This window comes from Pagrus major, chromosome 4 (assembly GCF_040436345.1).
Source record: "Pagrus major chromosome 4, Pma_NU_1.0".
Classification (NCBI taxonomy): Eukaryota; Metazoa; Chordata; class Actinopteri; order Spariformes; family Sparidae; genus Pagrus; species Pagrus major.
In genome coordinates, this window is record NC_133218.1 from 5078819 (window position 1) to 5093713 (window position 14895).

General features: G+C 38.8%; 1 protein-coding gene across 3 annotated transcripts; it reads left to right on the forward strand.

Annotated features, from left to right (window-relative positions):
* Nucleotides 1–124: 124 nt before the first annotated feature.
* On the forward strand, nt 125–13514 carry LOC140994711 (kinesin-like protein KIF23). 3 transcript variants are annotated; one of them, XM_073464470.1, is made up of 23 exons: nt 125–171; nt 1535–1601; nt 1942–2070; nt 2463–2568; nt 2863–2999; nt 3102–3214; nt 3369–3539; nt 4293–4405; nt 4833–4954; nt 5191–5293; nt 5465–5544; nt 5648–5767; nt 5881–6040; nt 6169–6333; nt 6674–6840; nt 6940–7113; nt 9040–9246; nt 9486–9830; nt 10924–11157; nt 11367–11455; nt 12446–12506; nt 12672–12703; nt 12842–13514. In XM_073464470.1, the coding sequence occupies exons 1-23, from the start codon at nt 158–160 to the stop codon at nt 12855–12857; spliced, it is 2925 nt and encodes a 974-aa protein (XP_073320571.1). In that variant the 5' UTR covers nt 125–157; the 3' UTR covers nt 12858–13514. The 3 variants fall into 3 exon arrangements, with proteins under 3 accessions (XP_073320571.1, XP_073320572.1, XP_073320573.1); XM_073464471.1 differs by lacking the exon at nt 9486–9830; XM_073464472.1 differs by lacking the exons at nt 9486–9830; nt 10924–11157.
* The last annotated feature ends 1381 nt before the right edge of the window (nt 13515–14895 follow it).

The window sequence follows — 14895 nt, forward strand, 5'->3', positions numbered from 1 at the left end:
GGTGAAATCTCAGAGGGGGCGGGAGTTCCGCTCCTGAACGCGGTGTCTGTGCTGTGATTGGTTAAAATGCCAGACACTCGGAAAAACGTTTAACAACAGAATTTTCAAATCGAGAAGAGGCGCTCTCGTAGTGGAGGAGAGGAGTTTAACACCAACAATGCAGAGACCGGGGTGAGTTTTACCACCTTTTACATAGATAAACTGCTAAAAATCTACATCTGCGCTCTGTGTTAAAACCTAGCAAAATTATCCAAGTGTCTCACGTAACCTGCGAGCGGTCTTTTCTAGATAAAGAGACCGTAACCGTAGTCGGCATAATGAGGAGGGCTAAGCTAGTTCAGTCGCAGCTAACGCTGTTTGACTGTCGACCAACTGGTCAGTATTGATGTTTGAGCTCAGTATTTACTTTTCAACTAACGCCATGAGAGATTCGTGTTATAACATCAACTCTGTGAAACGGCCAGCCTTCAGCTGAACGTTTACGTGGCAAATGTAATGTCAAGTTCTTATATTTGTTGGCCATTACCTGTGAATTAACGTTAGCAATTGACACCTGAGCTAATATGAGTTTAGCTAGTTAGCTTAACAGTAGATTAGATGGGAAAAAAAGTAGATTAATAGGTTTCTTTTTAATTTTCACCCTCTTGTTTTAACTTCTTGTTTGGCTTGACCTTTAAACATTTATCCTGTTATAACAGTGTCCTGCTGTTACTCTGTCAAAGCACTCAGTAAACTCTGTTTTTAAAGGTGGTCTATAAATAAAGTTATTATTATTAGTTGGGCACATATCGAAGAATTTTACACTGTATGAACAAAATTATGGGACACTTTTGCCCACCACATATCTGTGTATAACAGTTACACATATGCAATGTCACTTTTGGTCTGGTGTGGTTTCTTACATGGTTTGGTTTTGGCTCCTCACTGCCAAATGGAGATATTTTAATCTGATATACAAACTATTAAAGGCAGTTTAAGACGAGACAAGCATTTCCAATTTTGTGGAAAACCCTGTCCGGTCCCTATATGGTAAATTACATAAAGTAATAGTTGTCTGAGTTTGGTGTGGAGATTTACTGGCAAGCACATCCAACACCTTGATGGTGAGTTTGACCCGAGAGTGTGAGCCAGGCAATGTACAAGTGTAATTTAATTGAATTATGTGGAGTATAAACTAACATGTAACAGTTAATCATAATATAATCGAAATGCGATATGGCCAAGTGCAATATTCAGATCAAATGAGGTGCATTCTCTTGATAAAGTTAAAATGTGTCATACCATTTAAATGAAGTGTTTTGGTCTCACAGAGACACCTCCAGCCTATAAATTATATTCTTCAGACATAAGGGAACATGCTTGTTTATGTTTCAGAGACTCAACCCAAAATGATTATAATTTCTGTTTTTTCAGTGAAAATGAAATGCAAAAATTACTATTCGCACTAAAATTGAGTATTGCAATATCTGTCAAAATAATCGCGAAATTATTTTTGGTGTTTGACATTGATTCTGTTTTGTTTTCTCTCTTGCAGCAAAGGGAAGACTCCTCGAAGGCATGGCCCAAAAAAGGCATCCAACACAGAGAAAGATCCTGTTGGAGTAAGTGAAGAATTGACTTTGTTATTCCTCAAACTGAAACAGCATCACACCACAGCCACAGTTAAAAGAGTAGCTTGTTTCTGTAGTTAAGCCCTCAATAGAAATGGAAGAAAAGTCTGTCCTAAAACTGGATTTACAACGTGCTTATCTAGGGATTCTTATGAACACAACATATCAAGACTTAAACTCATGAAGTCAGAAGGAAACATTTGATAGTGGCTGACACCATAGACTCATAGATCCTTTGAAAAATTTTGTTTAAATGAGGCTTATCTGAATGTAGTTCTTCCAGTTGTAATGACCATATCGCACACTGCTATCGACTCATTCATCTCTGCAGGTATACTGCCGTATACGTCCACTTGGAGGTGAAGATGAGGAATGCTGTGTTGAGATGATCAGCAGCTCCACTATTCAGCTACATGCTCCAGACGGTCTTAAAGCCAACCGCAATGGGGAGTACAAGGAGGTAAGTGTGTTGCAGCCCTATGTGCTTTGGAAGTAATCTGAGCATTTAAAGCAAAATTACCATTTATACTTGTTTTTGTTTCCACCTGACATCTCACTCCAGAACTATTATCTAAACAAGATGTTAAAAGTAAAAAATAACCGACACTGGCAGCCACCAGGCATATATTTATTTTATTTTATTACTCAGCTAAGAAAAAAAGTGGCACAACAAAACCGAACAAAAGAAATCCTTTGTTTGGTCATAGTTGTATTCAGTAGAGACCTCAGACTTTCTTGGACACCAACAGGTTTAATGCATGATGATGATGATGAGGATGATGATAATAACTCTTCTTTTCCATTTTCTGTTAAATGCCATTCATATTTATTTTTTTCTTTCTTTATCCTTAGACACAGTACACCTTTAAAAAAGTATTTGGTATTAATACCACTCAAATGGAGCTGTTTGAGGATGTTGCCAGGCCGCTGGTAGAGGACCTCATTCACTGTAAAAATGGTAAGTGAGTTAAATGTTTTTTTAGCTATGAAATGTGTGATGTGCCCTATGCCGAATCCCATACATTGATGATTTTCTTCTGTAGTGCTCAAAGGATTATATGATCAGCTGAAAATAAATTTAAAATAGTTCTGATAATTGGTGAATAATTGGAGTTTATCAGTTTTTGTGGTCGTCTGAATAAACCATAATCACACATTCATTATATAAACCAACATGATATATATAACTGACATTAGCACTAATCCTCTCTGTGAAATGTGGTTAGCTAACTGTGATGTTCCCTGTTCATAGGTCTGCTGTTCACATATGGTGTTACAGGAAGCGGTAAGACCTTTACCATGACGGGCTCACCTGGTGAGGGTGGACTCCTCCCCCGTTCACTAGACATGCTCTTCAACAGCATCGGCCCCTTTCAGGCCAAAAGATTTGTAAGACTTTAATTTATTAATCTTTTTGGTAGTTGGTCTCTAAAGAAAGGATTACATTTTTAGAGAGCGGTGGGACATTGACTTGAAATGTTTTATCATCAGGTGTTTAAACCAGATGACAAAAATGGGATGGAGATCCAAGGTCAAGTCGATGCTCTCCTGGAGAGACAGAAACGAGACAGTCAGCCATTAGTGCCCAAAACGCCCTCCTCCAGGTAGCTATGAGTCATTTTATTTCACTTCTTACTTTATGTACTATATATGGTGTTCACAGTTATTGTTGGAATAGAAGGGAACTGAATTAAAAGTTTTTTAAAAGTTTCATTTTGGTCATCATGTTGCTTTTCTTTCTGTTCATTTTTGTTTTAGGCAGAAGACCGACCCAGAGTTTGCTGATATGATCAGTTCAGAGGAAGCATGTAAATCTGAGACTGTGGATGAAGACTGTTGTTACAGCGTCTTTGTGTCCTACATCGAGGTCTACAACAACTATATCTATGATCTCCTCGAAGATGCTCCATTTGACCCAATCAGACCAAAGTAAGAGATTACAAATCAGTGTAGAGGTTGTCTTTACAAAGCTTAGTTGAATCCAGGTTATTTGTGGTGCTATTCATACAGTACATGATAGATGGCTCTGTTCAACTGCACCCACACTGCTACCCCCAACTAATGTACACTACACATGTTTTTCTTGTAGTTGTGCACACGTCACTGCATAACAACCACTTTGACTGTGTTCCATGTATGTTCTGAATGAGTTCGTTGAGACAGAAATGTTTATCTATGTTCACAAGATGCCCTTTTTAAAAATCCTGTTTTTGTTAGGTGGCTCGGTGGAGGCACGCCTGTACGGAACAATGAGTTCATGTATGTGGCCAGTAAAAGTACACTACACAGTACTCTGTTTATTCATAGTCATAACTTGGCTGTAGCTCATATGTTGCGTAGGTTATCATCAGTGCATTTCCATCCCATTAATCCAAAGCCCTGTAAATGGCATACATAGGTGTAGTTTATTAGCTTTGTGTCATTTTGGTGGCTGTTGTGTTCAAGGATTTGCTCCCTGTTGTTGCTGTTAGTATGGAGACTCATGTCATCCCTGAATGGCTCAAGCTTGTGTGCAAACCCAGTGTGCATGTGTCTGAACCCCTGAATGTGTTTCTGTCTCCCTACAGACGTTGACACTAACATCAAATAAAGCCATTTTAGCTTTCGCTGCTCGTCTTACTAAAGCAACACATTGTGTTACATTATTGTTGTATATTAATTCTTTGCATTGACTTGTTTTAGACCACCTCAGTCAAAGATTCTCCGTGAAGATCAGAATCATAACATGTATGTTGCTGGTTGCACAGAAGTGGAGGTAAAATCTACAGAAGAGGCCTTTGAAGTCTTTTGGAAAGGTGAGTGTAAAAAAATAATCTTCCTCATAGATGCCATGTAATTATTTGCAAATTTTTAAACATTCTAAGCTGTTTTATTTATTTTTAGCCTTTATATGTTTTGATTGAAACCATTGAAATATTTTAACAGAATAATGATTACAATGTTTAAATAAATTTGTCTATTACATATAAGGAAGCAGCCATAACTTTGCCTTGTTACCATGTCCATGCAGCAAGGATATGGTGATCTGCAGCTGGGCAGTTTTGAGATATAGCTTCCAGTGGCCATTATCAGCATTTGAAATTAGTTGACCAATCAAATCAGCAGGAATAACTGGACAAAGCGATAAATGTGTTGACCTTGTAAAGAAATGATTTGACCTATACTGTTGCTTCTGTTGTTAGTGTTACATATTGTATTAATGACGCTGTGCCATGTCTCCAGGACAAAAGAAAAGGAGGATAGCGAACACTCAGCTCAACCGTGAATCCAGTCGCTCTCACAGTGTGTTCACAGTGAAGCTGGCCCAGGCACCACTTGATGCTGACGGGGATCACATTCTACAGGTCATATATAGCTCCAAATTACATATTGATAAATGTTTTTTTTTCTGTATGTAAAACCTTGAAATCTGTTTGTTTTTATGATAACGGCCTATTCAGAGGAAAGCAGTGAGTCCATTCTGATTTTCAATTTAAGCTAATCAGTTTGTGACAAAACAGAGCCAATATATACAAATCATGTAGTCAAAAGGACTCCAGGCAGTGTTTAGCGACACTAACGGTGTGATCTTAAATTACAGGACAAAAACCAGGTGAATGTGAGCCAGCTGTGTCTGGTTGACTTGGCAGGCAGCGAGCGCACCAGCAGAACCAGAGCCGAGGGAAGCCGCTTGCGTGAAGCAGGTCAGTTCCTTCATTATTCTGTCCTCCATCAAAGTTACCATTTCTGTGTATCTGCAGTTTCTCACTGTTTCATTTCTTTGTGTTATAAGTTGCTATATAAGTTAAATGTATTATTGTTAATAATACTGTTTGTTCAGACACCAAACATCTCGAGTAATGTCTCGTTTACAGGGAATATTAACCAGTCCCTGATGACACTGCGCACATGCATGGAAGTCCTGCGTGAAAACCAGATGTGTGGAACTAATAGGGTTGGTATTTCACAATCTTGTCATAATATTGAACTGTTGCTCTGATTTATCATTTATAATTTTACAGTAGGTACAGTTTCACAGAGCCTTTATTTCCTTCCAGATGGTGCCATACAGGGACTCTAAAGTTACACATCTGTTTAAAAACTACTTTGATGGAGAAGGAAAAGTCAGGATGATTGTGTGTGTCAACCCAAAGGCTGATGACTACGACGAAACTATGGTCAGTCACAAAGTTCACAGCTGAATTCAAGCATCAGCATCTAATTTGGAGCTTTGCTGGGTGTTTTAAAGGTATTAGGATGGTCATTCTAATGGTACTCCACTGTGCTGCAGCTGGTGATGCGGTTCGCTGAGATGACCCAGGAGGTGGAGGTGGCACGGCCGGTTGACCGGCCAATCTGTGGCCTTGCTGCAGGACGCAGACACAGAAACCAGGCCTTCAAAGATGAGCTTTCACGTCGCTTGGAAGAGCGAGGAGGTCCCAGTAATGCAGGTAAATCACCCTCAAGTCTGTCAACCTGATCACTGTGCTCATGTCAAGCTGTATTTTACATTTCAGAAATGTTCCTGTCGTTTACTGTATGTTACCTGTTGCTAACAAAGTTTTCCTTACTCACACAGTGGATGACCCAGCTCTGCTGAGTCAAGTCATAGAAAGCCTTCCAGCCCTGCCTCCTTGTGAGCTGGTGGACCCAGCTGATGATCAGACGTTGCAGCGCCTGATTGAGGTGTTGGAAAGGAGGCATCGAATGCGTCGGATGATGACAGAACAGTTCAACAAAACTGGTACAGCTCAATGTCTACACCACAAATAGTTCTCTGGTTTATAGAGAGCCTACTTCATTACTGATTTTAAGCTGAAATAAAATATTGAATTTATTAAGTCCAGCAATGATGTATGAATAATTTTGAAAGGCATCATTTACTGAAACCCTGGCTCACCATCTTCTGGTGATACCTTTAGGCAGTTATATGGAGTTTCAGAGAGGCAGATGACCCCTTTTCCTGGGTTAGTCACTTAATTATGATAAGTGTCTGATAAGAGTGTTTTTTTATGTTGGCAGGAAAGAGCAACCTTTCAAGCCAAATGGTTAACATCTTATGTTCATATTTTTTTCTCCTTCAGCCAATACACTGTCGTCCATGCTTCAGCAGCTTGACGGTCAGCTCAATGCAAAGGAGACCATCCTGCATGATCACAGAAGCAAAATGAGCGAGAAAGAAAAATTCATCATCAACCAGAGGACAGAGATTGAACGACTAGAAAAAAAATCTAAAACACTGGAATACAAGGTGCTTTATCACTTCAATTATTGTTATTCTAACCAAGCTTATAAAAGTAAGAATATATGAATTTACTTTTTTTCCCTTACTACTGGTCCCCCTCTTCAGATCGATATCCTGCAGAAGACGACAGAAATGTATGAGCAGGACAAACGCTCACTTCAGCAGGAGCTGGAGACTCGGGAGCAGCGGCTACACCGAGAGCTGTCAGAGAGGAGGCGCATGGAGCAGCGCATGCAGGGCATGGTGACGGACACCAAACTCAAGTGGGAGAAGGAGTGTGTAAGTCACTGCTCAAACAAGTAAAAAATAGAAATGGCACCGAAACTCATAAGATAAATAATTTATTCTCCTTATGCTTAGAAAACAGAATGTAGAAGGGTGTAGAATACACATGGAGCAAAACTACAGCAGAGGCGGATACTGTGAGCGACTGTTAAAAAATAATATATGACTTGAGCTTAAAGCAAAGGACAGGACTCATGTTATCACATCCCAATACACAAAAACTGGTTTACAGGGTACTTCAAAAAATAGTTGGTTTGTCAGATAAGGCATACTAACATAAATATAACTGTATATTATGAATATTTTATTATTGTAAATATTATTGTAAGGTTAATTTAAGAGGATGGAGCCTTTACCAAATGGAAAAGAAAAGAATGAGATGCACTGATATGGAATTTCAGGGCAACCAATAATTATGCTGAGTCTGAAACAATACAAAAGATATATTTTAAGATATTTTTCTACTAATATAATACCAATATTCAAAGAGCCTTCACTGTCCCCAGATTAAAGAATACATTTATTTATTGTAAACTTGTTTGTAATATGTGTTCTAGTATGTAGACTTTATAATGCCAGACAATCTATCCATATCAAGCAACATAACATACTGCGGTTTCTAGTTCATTCACAACAATTTAATATTAACATAACAAGCTCTATGTTTGTGCAAATCGTATCAGCTGTGGTTTGAGGAGGCCAGTAGGCAGAGCTGTCACAGACCTCACATTTCTACAGATTTTTGTACTGCTTGTTCATCCTGTTTTTGATAAATTACTCGTGGTGTCTCCCTTACTGGTGTACTGCTATGGACAATTATAATTATAATGACTTGAGTAACATATAACCCATAGGCTCTCATGTGTAAAATATAACCTAAAGCCCTTGTGCACCAACGTAGAGTATAGGTGATGAGGGGGGAAAAAGGCAGAGAAGCAAAAATCACCACTCTAAGTGGTGTCTCTAGTCGGCAGCCAATGCTCTGCATTATCAGATGTAATAATTGGCTTTCATTTCATTAACGGAACAATGATGGTAATCATTAACCAGTAAGTCATTTTCTTACTGATATAATGCATCCAAAAGAAGAAAAAAATCCAAGGCGCATGTTTTCCTTTTTTCAATACAATAAAACTCAAAGGGAATTAACTGGTGCGGTGAGAGATTTTAGTAGAAGTCCACCCATATACTATTAATCTCTTGTACTTTTTTTATTCAGTAACCTGGCGTTCCCCTAGACAGTATGTGGTAAAGGACAGGCACTTAAAAAAATACTTGCCAGTTGATTGGGAAAACTATCTGTCCATCACCGTCTAATACAGGCTTACTTCAACCAGTTTGATCAACAGTAGGAGAGCTCTGCCACCAGGGGAGCCAGTTGGTTTTTGCTGAAGTCAATTGAGAGATTAGCAAATTTATCTTTAACACTGAAAAGAGCCTTCAGTGTCGTTCTTTACCTTCCTTTTAAGTAACTCTCCAGTTCTGATATAACTGTTGCTACAGCAGCATCTCATTAATCTCTTGAGCACCACCCGACATTGTTGTTTTCTAACGGACAGTTGCTTTTCTCACAAGTTGTCACTTAATCACGCCTGTGCTCATAGGATGTTGTTTGATTGATTGATCCACTATGTGTTCAGCGCATTGCATGAAGCTTGGCTAGATGGATTTGCGCGGTCACTTGATCTCGCAAAGTCAGCTGCCTCTTGTAGTAATTTATTTGATATGTTTTGCTCTTCAAACCTTCATCAGGTAAAATTCATATCATGAATGCAAGTACTTTGTGGTTAGTAGTATTAAACGTACAGTTCTTTTAGAAATGAGAAACATGAGCCCCAATACCTCAGGGAATCTTGTCGTACAGGATTAAATAAATGAGTCTGTTCTTAATTTTGTTTCCTGCTGGTGTTTTCTAATTAGGAGAGGCGAGTGAACGCCAAGCAGCTGGAGATGCAGAACAAGTTGTGGGTGAAGGATGAGAAGTTGAAGCAGCTCAAGGCCATTGTGACAGAGAGCAGTGGCAGTGGCAGCGGTCCCACTGAGCATCCAGACAAGCCTGACAGGCCGTCACGGGAGAGAGATCGCAACCTCGCTCAGAAGAGGTCTGCGTCCCCATCACCACTTCCTGTGAGTTATTTACTCTGTAATACTGTGTGTTTTATCACTGTGCATTCAATCACTCTCTTATAAAACTTTATTTAACATGGAAAATTTGCATGCTTCTAATTATTATTGTGATGATCTTTGACACAAATCCTATGATTTCTGTACTTTCTTCTTCTCTGTATCACCCTGTTGTGTTTTTGTGTTCACCTGGAGCTCCTAATATCCACAATGCTTTGCCCCATTCCCTCATCATTTTCCAGGACTTCAGCCAAACACCTTCCCACCAAAATCGAGCCAATGTTAGGGCAGTTCAGGACCCTTCCCCCACCTCCTCCTGCTCCTCCTCCTTTGCCTCCACCTCCTCCTCCTCCTCTTCAGCCTTTCCCTCAGTAGCCTCCTGCATCTCTGACTGGGAGCACAAGTTCCCTGTAGACTCAAGCAGCCAGTTTAGGCAACCTAGGACTCCCCGGTACAGGAGCCGGAATCCTGCCCCTTACCAAGGCAGCAGCAGCGTGGGTCGCAGGAGAGGGAAGCACTGGGCCCCAGAAACTGAGGCCCCTGCAACAACTCTTGTCTATGGTCTAGACCTAGAGGCAGGCTCAAGGGTTAGTGTGTGTGTTAGAACGTAGATGCCTTAAAGATTATGTTTAGTTTTTCTCCGTAAGCCTGTAGATGAAGTGTTGCCTTTGTGCAGAACTGCACCCGTAATGTTATCAGTAGATTTCTGCTTGTTTAGAAATGCATCAAGTAGAAGTGCTGGATCAGTGAAGTCTGGTGTTTCTTTATCCAGCAGTAGGAGAGACTGCTCTGTTATGCTTGTAAATCCTCTTGACTTGCATCTTAGGCCTTATGAGTAGTCATGCAATGTTTGTAGTTCTTTATGTTGCTACCAAGTACTTTCTAGAACTGCTTTTTCCTTGTAGTGCATCATCACACATTTCAGTACCACCACTTTAAATGACCAAAACTGACAATGAGCACTAAAATAAACACAAAAATAGACTTTTATCCAAAAAAACCTCTTGTCACGTAGTAGTAGAAGCAGGACTGCACATTTGCTGCAGACTGCAGAATGTTGCTTGTCCATGTAGATATAAAAATACCAAATGCATCAAAGAAGCAAAGCTTCCACCCACAGTGGGTCTTCCAAAAGTTTAAATTGGGAGCACCAAGTAATAGCTGTGTTTATTATTTACCTGCTCAATATGTTGGGACCAAAACAGAAGTATCTAACAGTCTGATGTCCACAACTTCAGTTGTCATTTAAAAATGAAAACATTTTAAAATCAGTCACCTGTGCTTTGGATCTTAAACCTCATCTACAAACCACTTCTGTATTCCATTTGCATGTAGTCTTAGTTGCTACCCATTTCCACACCACCTTAACACTGCCTTGCATGTAGATTCTTATTCACTCTATTAGTCTGTTTTCACTGCAATTTGTTTAGTTACTTTATGAAAATATGGATTACTGGAAGGCCAGGATATTAGATGTGATTACCTCAGAAATAAAAACAAAAAAATCTCTCCAGTGGGACACACCTCATCCCTCTTTGACTTCCAGTAGTACATTTATTTTCAGCACAAGCTAACACCCTGTAATGATTGACCTTCACTACCCCGACACTTTAAATGGTCCCTGCTGGTGTCACATGTGAATAACGTCCTGGTTTGTCTTCCTCACAATGGGTTCACTAGACGGCTCCTCCAGTTCATCCAAGGCACAGGCGCTCACAGTCTGCGGGTGGGGAGAAATGGGTAGACCACAAACCAACCTCTAATTTGGACCTAGACACTGTCATGCAGCCAATCATACCCAATGCAATCAAGGTGTCCGCCCCGAACGAGAAGGCTCTGTCTAAATGCCACAAGTATGTGCTTAGACATCAAGAGCTTGCCTCCGATGGGGAGATCGAGACCAAATTGATCAAGGTAAAATTACTTGATTGTTTAATTTGAGACTCCTGATTATTTAATATTGTGCATGTGACTTTGACTTAATCACATTTTGATTTCACAATGGTGTCCTGTTTCAGATTTTAATGGGGGAGTGATATCTTTTTCACTGTTCTTTGTGAGTGTGAGTTTCTTCCTGTATTCTCCTTTGGACATTTGTGTGAAGCTTCTCTTTACTCTCTCAGGGCAATGTTTTTAAGACCAGAGGTGGAGGACAAGCTGTGCAGTTTACTGACATTGAGACACTAAAACAACAGTGCCCAACAGCACTAAGGTAAAGTATTTGTAATATTTGTATGTGTACCGAGCAATATGATATTATCTGTAAAATGGTATCCTAAAATATTTAATACTGTTCTTAAATGATTCCCATAGGAATAGATTTAATATATTTGACAGCATTATGTCATGATTACAAAGCAACCATAAATGAACCTCCTTTTACATTCAGACCATTGCCAAACAAGTTCCCACATTAACCTCTCATAATTGCAGTATACTAGTTTTTCAATATTGTCAGTATTTTACAACTGAAGAGGGGAGTTGCTACAGCAACGATGTTGAGCTTATGGCAGAGAACCAACTACTGCAAGGGGGAGACAAAAGTACCGCACTGCAGATTTAAAACACAAATTAACTTGTATTAAAGTGCCACATATTTTTAGCCTGATAGCAAGACCCTTCAAAATGTTTACGATTAACATTCATACAGCAAAGTCATTTTGAAGGAGAAAGTCGGGGAAGGATCAAAATTAAGATGGAAAAAAAAAATCATCCACAACCCCACCACACCCAGTGGAGTGGCTTTTAGTCGGGCTTCTAGCAAAGAGTTATGTCCATAAAACAAGCAGATGGAAACACATGGAATAGCATGGAGACATACGATTCTGTTCAAACTGTCTTTGAACAGAATCAGCACTGTTTAAAAGAAACTGGAAAAAGAAATGTGTGTGTCTCTCTGAAAAACTGGTGGATTGACACCAGAACCTGTGACCGAAAAATATAGGCCTACTGTATTTTGGGTATTTTGTTAATGAAACCAACCTTGGAAATTAAAGGTTTGTGATACTGAAACAGTAAAAAGTCATAATTTCATGTAACACTTTCAGAGATTTTAGAGTTACAATTTTTTCTAGTTTGTATCTGTTATATTATACAGTCAACACATTCTATTTAAATCAGTTGAATGTAAGATGAAGTTCAAGTTCCTCTTTAGCATGTTCCTTCTGTCCAGAGAACTGACGAAAGCTCTTTTTTATTTCAGTCGCAAGAGGCGATCAGGGTCTGGAGAAGGACCAGTTCAGATCGAAGACATAGAGAACAGGGTAAGCTCTTAATTAAACTAATAATGCAAAATCTATATATTAAATTACGGTGCGATTTACACTATGCTTATGCTTTCTGGTCACTTCAGTGTCCAGTCAACGTAAAGTTTATGCATTTAGTCTAATGTGTGTGTTAACCCTTTTCCACCCTTTTCCTTCCATAAGGCTCCAGTGGCAAGCACGCCTGGTTTTCAAAAGTAAGCAAATAAACCATGTGTGCTCACTTTTGTGTTTGTTTGTATGCACTGTCTGTTAAATGTTAAATAGTGGACAACATTCCAGCTGTTACCTTAAAAGTCAGGTCATTAAGCTTTGTGTTTTTTCTTTTCTTCCAGACGCAGAAAACCTTAAGTTGCTGTACATATGAAGATTTTGCCTGACTATCGGAACAGTGAAGGGACCGTCATGTCAAACTATGCATCATTTTGAGAGTTGGAGCATTTTTTCTATTACGTTTGATCTCCGTTATAAATTAATAGGGTGAAATTATAATTTAATCATCACTAAAGTAGCATTGGTTAAACAGTGTAGAATATTTCACATGCATTTGCTGGATAAGTTTGCTTTTTGAATGCTGGATTATTACTTCTTAAAGACATGGATATGATTCTTCTGTGATAAATGTAATGTTTTGTTACTAATGTTATTGCTCTCTTTAACTGCAACCCAAAGACTAGAATGTTTGAGCTTTCGAACAATAGATTTTTTATTCTAATTTTTTAACTTCATAGTGTCATCTTACTTTTTTTCAAGGGTTATTCATGTAGTGGATGTCACACTGAGCATACGGCTGATTTAAATAATCATCAGCAGTATGTTCACAGTTGCTCTGTGTACAGAACACAGTTGTTTTGTAAATATCGAGCTGTCTAGTAGGTTTTGCTTCAATCCATCTTTGACCAACTGTAAATAAGTTTTGAGGCTTTTAACCTTTGTGTATTCCAACAACTCCGAAGATGTTTAGCACGCTGCTCTTTTTGGTGGCATTAAAATATACTCTAACGCAAAGTTTTGTCGTGATGATTTCTTAATCCATGAAGACAGAAGGGTTTAAAATCTACATCTCGTAAGGCCGTGACATATCCAAAACACACCCTTTTTCTTTTACTGAGCTTTGGAGGCTCCTTTACACATTGATCAGAGAGAACAAGGTAATTGACATTTTGCTAAATATCTTTTAATTCGACTAAATCAAAAAAGAATACATTTTTAGAGGCAGAAGGATTTTTGGCAGCATGATAAAATGGGTTGCACACGTTATGCTGCAAATTATAGCTTTTTTAATTAATCTTAATGTCAAGGAGACTTCCTGTCAATAAGCTGTATAAAGACACTCCACAAGCTAGAGGTCAAGCACACACATTTCCTCTGACATTTTGTCAAAGCCACAATGACCCACTCAGCCTGAAGTCAAAGGCTCACTTTAGGGCTAAGCACACAGTTTGCCTTGCTGACAAGTCGACACTTTATCCTTGTTTGTGCAACATTTTTGGCCTGTCAACAGGTGAGAAATTTCAAACCAAACTACACAACCAGGTAGAAGCATACACTAGCAAGTCTGTATATGTTTCTTCTCACCACTGCTAAAATCCTGTGGACTGGATCTCTGCTTGCGTTCTGGTTGTGTGAAATTCCACCAACATCTTTCAAATGCTTTGAGGATAAAGGTGTTGGATGACAGATTGCTGTTGTGGCATCAGCTTCTTGGACAAGCATCTGAGAGCTGTGCGTTCCCAAAACAAAGCATAATTACTTAACATTAAAAGTCTTTGTAGAACAGAGACAACTCTCATCTTTTTCTCCTGAGTGATTATTATTATTTAGTGCCTTGTTTGTGCCAGTGCTGTCAAAAGTGCCCAAAAGTCACAATATTGACTAATTCACTGATTAATTCATTTATTCATTAAGCCCATAAATGTGTTTGTGGTATATATGGAAAATGCTGCTATTGTTTTGTCATCAATTATATTGCCAATATCTGTCAAACACTGAAGATGACTCTCCTCTTTATTAGGAATGTAGAGAAAAAAAAGCAGCTTTTTGCTTAAGTATTGCTTACAGTGCACTATGTAGTTTTGGGGAAGAAATTTAAATGAGAAGAAAAAGATCTTCATTGACTGATTTTTTAAAATTCCATAACAAACTAAACAAACTGACCTTAAAACGACTACACAATTTCATACTGTTTTACTTTGTTTATGTGTGGCGGACCCTGCCACCTTTCTAGCTTCAAACAGTGTTCTGGGGACCTTATTTTCCTCTGAGAAAACTACATATTGCCCCTTTAAAATAAATGTTCTGGCGATAAATGTACTTGAGTATAAGTAGATTGATTTTACACTATATTAAGTAAGTATAAATGCTTCCTATGCATAGGCTATATTTACAT

Coding starts and splice junctions, on each gene's coding strand:
- LOC140994711 (XM_073464470.1), top strand. Junction 5,294..5,464: donor AAGCCGCTTGCGTGAAGCAG/GTCAGTTCCTTC, acceptor TCTCGTTTACAG/GGAATATTAACCAGTCCCTG. Junction 6,841..6,939: donor CTAAAACACTGGAATACAAG/GTGCTTTATCAC, acceptor CCCCCTCTTCAG/ATCGATATCCTGCAGAAGAC.